This window comes from Salvia miltiorrhiza, chromosome 4 (genome assembly GCF_028751815.1).
Source record: "Salvia miltiorrhiza cultivar Shanhuang (shh) chromosome 4, IMPLAD_Smil_shh, whole genome shotgun sequence".
Taxonomy (NCBI): Eukaryota; Viridiplantae; Streptophyta; class Magnoliopsida; order Lamiales; family Lamiaceae; genus Salvia; species Salvia miltiorrhiza.
Genome location: NC_080390.1, coordinates 2,983,932 through 2,994,252, shown reverse-complemented (window position 1 = coordinate 2,994,252; position 10,321 = coordinate 2,983,932). Strand labels below are relative to the sequence as shown.

Below are 10,321 nucleotides of genomic sequence, written 5' to 3'. Positions count from 1 at the left end.
GGTGTGGGATTTGTAATTTGTAATTAAATTTAATCTATTTTTTGTGTGTATATAATAAGACATTATTTTTTAAAGAAATCACAAAATCGCCATTGAAATCAATTTGAAATTGATTTCAAATTAGAAACTCCCTTTTTAATATAGTATAGATTATTACAAATGAAGGAAATTAAGGAAAATGAGAATGGAGAGATTTAGAGTGCCATATAAGACGAGTTTTGACAAAAAACCACTTTGCGCTTAATAATAATTATTAAATAAATTGCTATTTCATTAAATAGATATAAAATTAAATATATAAATTGAGAATGTATATAATGAGAATTCAAGATAAATAAAAATGAGAAATGAGGATAATGCCACATAAGTATATGAATTAAGGTGATATTTTAAATGTCTTATTTAATTCAATAAAAATAAAAATAAAAATACACATGTATATAAAGGGAATGGTTGCAAATGAAGGAGATTTGAGGAATTTTAAAATGGTGAAATTTAAGAATGCCACATAAGATAGATCATTTTTCTATTATATATAAGTTGATTCAATTTTTAACCGAAATTTAATATTTTCTAAAAATTGATTCACTTTAAATATTTAATAGTATTTTATAAGTATGATTCTATTATTATTTTTTTTTCAAAATTTATTATTTTGTATTAATCCTCTATATATCTAAAATTAATATGTCTAACTAACACGTATGACCAATAATAATAATAATAATAAGGGCAAATTGCATGAAAATACCCCACTTTATACCAAAATTTGGTTTTTTGACAATCTTTTCAATTGTAGCAAAAATTTGAACTACCTTTCAATTTGTTGCAATTGACTTCCGGAGTAATTTTCCGGCCAACTTAATGCTGATGTGGATTCCCGTAAAGTTGATGTGGCACGCCTCGCCGGCTAATCAAACGACAAATTGCATGAAAATACCTCACTTTATACCAAAATCTGGTTTTTTGACAATCTTTTCAATTGTAGCAAAAATTTGAACTACCTTTCAATTCGTTGCAATTGACTTTCGGAGTAATTTTCCGGCCAACTTAATGCTGATGTGGATTCCCGTAAAGTTGATGTGGCATGCCTCGCCGGCTAATCAAACGACAACGTCTCTAATTACCTTAAACGATGTCGTTTTCCACGATTTTAAGCAAATTACAATTTCTAGTTTTATATATTTGTTGATTAGGGCGTCAAATGTCCTCATTTTTTCTCCCAAATTTTCTCATCTCAGTTGAAATTCTTGTTCCATAAATTTTCTAAAGAAAAAAAAACATATGAATTAAATAAAAGTATATTTTAAAGAGTACAAGATACTTGATGTGGGTATTTTTGTACATGATGAGAAGTAGCGCCTCTCCGGATTAGTCACACTATTTGAAGCCTGCAAGATGCACGGCTCTGGTTCTTCGCATCTGCAGAATTTTGGAGGTAAAGGGAAATTGTATGAGCTCAGTCGTCCCGTTTGAGAAGAAGAATCCACCAGTTCAAAGATTTTTGCTCATATGAATTAAATAAAAGTATATTTTAAAGAGTACAAGATACTTGATGTGGGTATTTTTGTACATGATGAGAAGTAGCGCCTCTCCGGATTAGTCACACTATTTGAAGCCTGCAAGATGCACGGCTCTGGTTCTTCGCATCTGCAGAATTTTGGAGGTAAAGGGAAATTGTATGAGCTCAGTCGTCCCGTTTGAGAAGAAGAATCCACCAGTTCAAAGATTTTTGCTGCAAATGAGAATTTATGGAACAAGAATTTCAACTGAGATGAGAAAATTTGGGAGAAGAAATGAGGACATTTGAAGCCCTAATCGACAAATATATAAAACTAGAAATTGTAATTTGCTTAAAATCGTGGAAAACGACATCGCTTAAGGTAATTAGAGACGTTGTCGTTTGATTAGCCGACGAGGCGTGCCACATCAACTTTACGGGAATCCACATCAGCATTAAGTTGGCCGGAAAATTACTCTAGAAGTCAATTGCAACGAATTGAAAGGTAGTTCAAATTTTTGCTACAATTAAAAAGATTGTCAAAAAACCAGATTTTGGTATAAAGTGGGGTATTTTCATGCAATTTGTCGTCCGACGAGGCATGCCACATCAACTTTACGGGAATCCACATCAGCATTAAGTTGGCCGGAAAATTACTCCGGAAGTCAATTGCAACAAATTGAAAGGTAGTTCAAATTTTTGCTACAATTGAAAAGATTGTCAAAAAACCAAATTTTGGTATAAAGTGAGGTATTTTCATGCAATTTGCCCTAATAATAATAATAATAATAACTAATTGAAGTGATGTAGCATCCACTAACTTTTTTTTATTAAAATTTGTATCCAACTAAAGTGTTATATTTATAACAGATAGAAGGAGTATAATTTTATAATATATATATATATATATATATATATATATATATAGGGGAGGGCTAGAATAAAAATACATTTTTTTGTATAAAATAGGGGAACAATTTTCAGCCCTTAGATCATCAAGATCTACGGTTGATTCATCACCTTGTTGAATGAATTCAGGTCATAGTTCAAATCCCAAATGTAGCGAAAAATTTATTTTTCGCAATTCATACAGTTACGCAGCCAATTCATACGTGTTCCACATAGAATTCATATATTTTAACTCATTTATTGTTTATACAAAAAATGTGTTTTTATTCTAGCCCACCCCCCCCACACACACACACACACACATATATATATATATATATATATATATATATTATAGTAAAGAAAATACAAATATATATTTATAACCCTTATTTGCTAAGAGTTAATAGAAATTTATATATATTTATAATTTATATTTATCAATTTGTCTATATTTGTCACATGTTACTTACGGGTTCGAGTAATTCATTAAATTTTGGACGGGTATGAGTATATACATTTTAGACGAGTACGAACATTTATCGATATATCTACATGGAACTTTTTCAATTGTAACCATATATATTCTTGACAGGTATAGACATTTATCAATGTGTAAATAATTTTTTTTTCTAATTTTTTGATCTCTTATTTTAGTATATTAATATTTATTTTGTAATTCTTCAAGTTCCTATTAAAATGGGTAAATTATCTGTGTGGGATAGTGAACACGTATCACTATACATTTTTATGACGAGAACAAATAGTAAAATTATTTTTTATAGGGAAATTTGGAAGCAGTGAATTGAGATTTGGGATGGGGGCCAAAATAGGAAATTCAATGGGAGCGTTTTGCGTGGCTATGATGAGGCACCGACATAATTTCTCTAAAGTCGCTAAAATAAAAATAATAAATCGTGTTCCTTTCAACCACTCAACTTTTCTTCGATCGGTAACGAATTGGGTTTGCAAATATACCACTCTGTACAGATTCCGCCAGTTTCTGATTAGGGTTCCGGTTAACTTTCCACTCTCGATCGACCGCACTCCGGTTACTCATTCTCTTCATTGTTTATTAGGTACTAATAGTATGCCATATGCAATTTCTGCTTCTGTTTCTAGAATTTGGCGTTCTCAATTTTGGTCTTTCTTTCAATTGTTAATCGCAATTCACTATTTTCGAAATTGGGTGGGGGATGAAGGCGAATTATTCTACTTCGTTGTTATTATTGATCGGGCGACTTCTGGATAAATTCAACTTTATTAAGAGATTTTGATTTAGCTCAAAAGTTGGCTTAATGATGGTTGATCGGGCTTTGCCTGATTCTTCTTCTTATTATTGTTATTATTAGTATTACATTGGTTCATGTATTATTCTTTTGTTTTTTCTAGGCGTATTAGTATTGCCTTTGACTGCATCATGTTTAGATTTTCTTTAGATAGAAGTATGTTTGCAACCCAATAGGAACAAGATGATTTTACAGACCCAATTCGCCTTGCTTTTAGGTTCTTGACAGACCTTTTCAATATTTTTTCCTGGTATTTGATGCTAGTAGGGTAAGTTACTCTTTTCATGAAACAAGAGATTTTATGAATAAAAGGATGAGGTGTTGCAAATGGATGAATAATCCCCAGAAAAATGATAACATACAAATGAATTTAATTAGATGAAAATACAAGAATTTATTAGATAAAATAAATATACATGCAGAATTCTGAAAATTGATAAAATATTGAAAGATATAGCTCCAATCTTTGGTTCCTGAAAAAGAAAATATACAACCTTGAATTGTTTACAGCTTCATAACCCCCAAGAAAACCTAAACTTTGCCCTTTCCACACCTCTAAGCATTCTTCTTGATCCTTGAAGTTTTGCCTACTCCTTTCTAGCTACAATGACCAGCAGAGGGAAGTTACTTGAAGAAGGCTCATTTCGACATTGTAGGAGTTGTTATTCATTTGTTGTAGCTAGTCTTCATGTTTGAAATAAGCTCATAATTAAGATACTTTCTGATTTCTTGTGCACATGCCAGTCATTGCCATGTTTGGCAAGTCTTTATATTAGTTGAATTTCTATGTGTTTTATTGAATTCTTGAGATAGGCCTTGGGGATAAGGTATTTGATCACATTGCTTTATATTTCTCTTTCAAGGTTTGTATTTTTCTTGAGAATGAAAGTTATATTCTAGCTTTCTGCAACTTTACAGTCACTGATTGTCTTCATATGTGTTTGATCAGTTCAAATTAATTTAGAGTTTTTGGATGCTGTATTTTCTTCTTTACTTCACTTGATTCCATGCCTGAAGGATTTTTCCAGAATGTGGCGTCTATCATTTTGTGGCCATATTAATTATGAAACATATACTTTTGTGGCTGTTTATAATACAAATCATCCCCCACTGTGCTCTATAGGTTTTTTATTCATCAGTTTCTTATTTTAATCACTTACGTCCTACTTCTTGCTGACCATGTTATGCAACTTTTTGTGGTTTACTATGCTAATTATTATCTCCAAGAGTGCAGCTATGTTTTCTACTAGAGAAGCATTATTATTATTTTTTTTTTTTTTTTTTTAAAATACGGTTATCGCTATATGGTTTGTTAATTTAATTACCAAACAGAATTTGAGCTTGCTTGTCAAGCAGTGGCTAACTGTAAACATTGAGCCAGACTTGGTGTATAGGCAATGGATAAAGCAGCCAATCCTAGCTTATTTGTTAATGATGGATCTTTCATGGAGCGGTTCAGACAGCTTCAACAGGAGAAGGAGAAGAAGTCTGAAATAGTGGAGAAATCTCGATCAGGCTCTAGTACTCTTGTGACATCAAGTCCAAAGACTGTTATTAGTAAGACAGCCGTAGAGTTTAAGGCTAATGGCTCTCGGAAGCCAAACCAACCTCCTTCAAGTGGAAAACTTGCCTTCAGCTTGAAGCAAAAATCAAAACTCGTCACACCCCCTGTTAGGTTTGAGGAAGATGGAGATGAGGATGATAAGGATGCTGGAAATTCCTCAGATGATGGGCCAATGAAGCGGCAGAAGTTGAGCCAGCATGATACTTCTGAACTGTCATCTAGACAAATTGATGTTGGTAATTACTTCTTTTGTTCATCTATTGTACAACTTACAATTGAGAATGAAATCAAGCAGGGTCATGCTTTCTGTTGTTCATTACTCCACCTGGAAGCAGCTTCTCAGGATATTATAATATAATTCGTGGACTGTTTGACTTTGCCTGTACCAGAGGTCTATTGCTTCCTGTGCATGTCCTGTATATTGTATATACACAATCAATGGGTGTGAATTGTCACCTTATTTTCCATTTCAGTGATCTAGTTCTTATTTGCGGAGTAGAAAATTTTCAATCTCCTTGAGTTAGGATCTTTTTTGCATTGATGTCAGTAAGCCAATTACTTTGTGGTTATAACAGGCAGCAGTATTCTTTGCATCGTCTGTTAATGTATTTTCATGGTCCTAAGAACTTTTACAATTTTTATGGAGTAGCCATGAATTTCTATTGATCTTTGTCGATTCCCTTGGTTCTCTTATTTTTATCTACACAGACTTGTGTTTATTTTCTTTTCACTTGGAGACTTGTCCTTGCCCTTCCTTTTGGTCTTCCAGCCTCTACCTGAACTTCTTTTGTTTGCTAGGATATGAGTTATAGGGCCATTGTTTCCTATAACTGTTAGTTAGACCTTCACTTTGCAAAATTGGTGTCAAACTGCTGCTTGTGCCTTTGTGTCTTGACCTTCTTTATAGAATTTTGGGATTTTTCGCGCAAGCTGGTGGAGTAAGGGCAAAACATTCTTGAATTACTTTTTATCTGATGAATGCAGCTTATGCATAAATCTATCAACATCAATGGAAAGAGATGTTCACTGAAAGATTTGGAATATGTGGCACGTCTGCTACAAGAGTAATTTACCTTCACTTGTTCATTCTCTTGGTATTAATCAGTTCTTTAAGTGAAATGCAGCACCACCTCCCCCAAGTGATCCTACAGTAAGGAAAGTTGCAGACAAGCTTGCAAGTTTTGTGGCCAAGAATGGAAGGCAGTTTGAGCATGTAACTAGGCAGAAAAATCCTGGAGATACTCCCTTCAAGTAAGTCTCTTCATTTCTTCTGGCTTTTCTCTATGTATTGGATTAGAATGGATGTGTCAATTACTGGCCTTACTGCATTCTTTTGTAATATCTGAAACACTTTTGCTCGTTAGGTTTACAGAATTTGTCTTTCACCACTTTTGATTAGAATGGAGTATTTGTTTAGCAGATCATCTTGTATAATGTTTTTGGATTTCCTTGTGTTCGTTGTATCATTCACTTATGATGTTTTGCATTGCCTAGTTTGAAACGACACCCTGTATCTAGAAAGTTCAGGAAAATCTAAGATACCGAAACTTATAATGAAGTTTCAATGTGCTGAATTTTTTTTTAACTATTTCTTAAATGAGACGGTCTCTGGATGATAAATTACTAGACTAATGATCAATTTCAGTCTCTAGTTGGCAGTGTTCCTTTGCATTAATTTTTAATGGGGGTAACAGCGCCAAAATGCACGAACTTCCACACATTTTTGATTTTGCACATGAATTATAAATCCTAGCTTCAAATACACTATAAATACATGGACTTTTATCTTTTTTATGGTTTTGCACACGACAAACAATTCTGGTGAATGAATGCTGAGGTGAAAGTCGGAATTGTCTATGTGGCTTACATAGAAGTCTTCCTAAACGACGTAGTTGGGCTGGTAATGAAACGTTACGTTTCAGCATAAAATAAGTCCCAAATTTTTAGATTGTCATTTAAAATAAGTCCCAAGTCGGATATGTGAGTTCACGATCCAAGACCGTAGTTCGCGATTCAGGAATATGGTTCGCCATTCATGTCGATTTAGGGGCTGAGATTTAGGTTCGCAATTGAGTTGTGAGCATTGGAAATGTTCGTGTGCAAAACCAGAAGAAAATGAAAGTTTGTGTATTGGGAGACAAAATTTATAGTTGATGTGCAAAATGCCAAAATCAGAAATGCGTGAATGACTTATGATGATGATGGAACTTTATTGGGTCGTGCCTGTATTTTATTAATGGATATTTTTTGATAGCTCCTATTTTCTGATAATCGCTACTTACCTCAAGGGAAGAATATGTTCAGTATGTTATTGGTTTTTACTTGATCTTATAGCCTCAATATCTTCATTATTTTTGTTCAATCAGGTTTTTGTTCGATGAAAGTTGTTCGGATTACAAGTACTATGAATATAGACTCAGTGAAGAGGAAAAGGCATTGTCCCAAACCAGAGATTCCCAGACATTAGAAAGTGGTTGGTTTCTGCCGAAAATTTTATCTTACATTCTTGGTTGGAAATGTCATATTCCAAATAATTAAGATTTTTATAATTCTAGACCATCATACTCTATTGAATAAGATCTTCTCTCAATCCCTTGCTATTTGGTGAATGACATAATTTTGTCCAAGCTTTGAAGTTTTTGTTCACGTACGTCAATGACTTGCTAATTATAAAAGTAGGATGTGCAAAACTGAATTTCTTTCTGTAACATCATTGACATAAAGTTTGCATACATATGTATCTATGTATTCCTTTTTCATTGTTCCTCTCATGGTGATATAGGTAGTGCACCTCCCAATCAAGTGACCAGTTCCCAGAGATCACAACATCAACATTCTAAGTATCAAATTCCAGCTTCAGCATTATATGAAACCACAGAGCACAGAGGAGCATCCCATTCATCACCACAAACAATCGGAAGATATGGTATCTTGTTTTGTTTTTTTGTTTCTTCAGTAGGTTAGGATGTGTACTATGATCTAAGTTTGACTTGAAGCTGCATGTTCTGTTCCTATTGGCTCAGCTTTAAATGATATAGGAAGTTTTGTAAAAGATTGCTCTCAAGAGTTTTACTGGAATAGTATTTAACAGTTCTAGCTATTAATAGACGTATGCTGTAAAGGCTTTGCTTTGAATAAATTTCTTCAAATACAAATAGATAAGATAAGCTTTCGTAATGATCTTACGATGAGCAACTTGTGTAGTATATAAAATCAGAAAAGCTTTGTAGTTTTGGTCCATCGTTGGATTTTTAATAAAAACTGGTGGATTTCGTAGAGAATTAATATTTTCTTGCTAAACTAGTATTTTAGAAGGTTCATTTGTGAAATGTTTATCATTGTTTGAAACGATGACATGGATTTGCCCTAATATTTTCTTGCTAAACTAGTATTTTAGAAGGTTCATTTGTGAAATGTTTATCATTGTTTGAAACGATGACATGGATTTGCCCTAATTCTGTATGTCTACTGGCACTTTTGGCTGTTTGTGTTGCATATGATATTTGGTATGCTGTGTTTGCAATTACTTATAGGTGAATCAAGTGCCCCATCTGGCTCAGATCCTATAGCAATGATGGAGTACTACATGAAGAAGGCTGCACAAGAAGAGAAGCTGAGGCCTCCTAAACACTCAAAGGATGAGATGCCCCCACCCGCAGCCTTGCAAGGTTGAGAAGGCGATCTCCCTCCCCCCTCCCCTACTTAGAAACCCCAGAAAAAACTGCCAGCAAATGGGCATTTAATTTTCATCGTCAAGTACCATTTTGTTTAGTAGCCCGTATGAGTTTCAGCGTAATTTCAAGTCCCAATTGTGTGTAACTTCCTCTATCTTGATGTATTTTATGCAGCTTCAAAGAAAGGTCATCACATGGGTGACTATATTCCTCCAGAAGAGCTTGACAAGTTTCTGGCAGCATGTAATGATGCAGCTACCCAGAAAGTTGCCAAAGAGTATGCAGATAGGACAAAAATTCAGGCTGATAATGTAGGTCATCGGCTCTTATCCAAAATGGGTTGGAAGGAAGGTAATAGCTGATCATACAATGCTATATACAAATGTTGAAGTGAAATTCCTAATCTTTTGAGAATAGAATTAGGTGCTGATTACCATGGAAATTAGAATAGCTAAAGTTGTTAATCTCTGACTATATTCGTAGTTTATTTGGGCTGTTAATAGTTACAGGTGTCAACTGTGGCACACTGAATTAGTGAATGCGATTATTTTAGACATTTAAATCTTGGTTGTGTGGTTCAGGTGAGGGCCTGGGTAGCTCAAGAAGTGGGATTGCAACTCCCGTTGTGGCAGGAGATGTGAAAAAGGATAACTTGGGTGTTGGTGCACATGCTCCTGGGGAAGTTTGCCCTGATGATGATATTTACGAGCAATATAAGAAGCGCATGATGCTTGGCTATCGTCACAGACCGAATCCTCTGGTATTACGCTTTCTATTATTGAACTTGTGTACATCTATCCATGTTGTCGTCACAAGTATCTCATGCCTTCTCGTTTTGCAACTTTTGCTTGTTTGCAGAACAATCCTCGAAAGGCATATTACTGACGACGCGTTCAAAAGTTTATGCTGCTTGCTCTCGTGTGCTCCTTTCTATGATGTTTATCAATGCCAAATACAACTCGGTACCCAAATGCTTGCATATATTTGGAGTTCGCTCCTCACTAGTTTCAGAGAACAATTTCCATTGTCACCCAATTAATTCTGTTAAATTATAGTTTTGCTTTTGATACTATTACTCTATTGTACTTCTCCATTTATTGTTATGCAAATATGAGATTTTTACAATAAACTTAGCGAATATGTTATTTTGAATTTTTGATAACAAAATTATACTCCGTAGTTTTTTTTTAGGCGAAATCATAGCGCGAGTTTGTAGTGGCATAGTTTATGTTTGTTGTAAGATGTCTGGTTTTTATATTAGTTTGGGTGCAATTTTTCTCTAAAATGAAGAAGAAGTAGCTTCAATCTCTTTCAAGATTCTTAGATGGATTCCCCGGGTTATGTTTGATGTCAGTTGCACTAAAAAATAACAATAATGCTATTTGGACAAAATTTATTTGGATAA

At 34.0% G+C, this 10,321-nt stretch overlaps 1 protein-coding gene across 2 annotated transcripts; it reads left to right on the top strand.

Annotated features, from left to right (window-relative positions):
- Nucleotides 1-3,209: 3,209 nt before the first annotated feature.
- Nucleotides 3,210-10,045, top strand: LOC131022227 (SURP and G-patch domain-containing protein 1-like protein). Of its 2 annotated transcripts, XM_057951685.1 has the most exons (9): nt 3,329-3,468; nt 5,073-5,478; nt 6,367-6,493; nt 7,609-7,715; nt 8,025-8,168; nt 8,776-8,910; nt 9,091-9,267; nt 9,498-9,676; nt 9,775-10,045. In XM_057951685.1, exons 2-9 carry the CDS (start codon nt 5,076-5,078, stop codon nt 9,799-9,801), a joined length of 1,299 nt encoding a protein of 432 aa, XP_057807668.1. In that variant the 5' UTR covers nt 3,329-3,468; nt 5,073-5,075; the 3' UTR covers nt 9,802-10,045. The 2 variants fall into 2 exon arrangements, with proteins under 2 accessions (XP_057807670.1, XP_057807668.1); XM_057951687.1 differs by lacking the exon at nt 5,073-5,478 and having other exon boundaries at nt 3,210-3,468.
- The last annotated feature ends 276 nt before the right edge of the window (nt 10,046-10,321 follow it).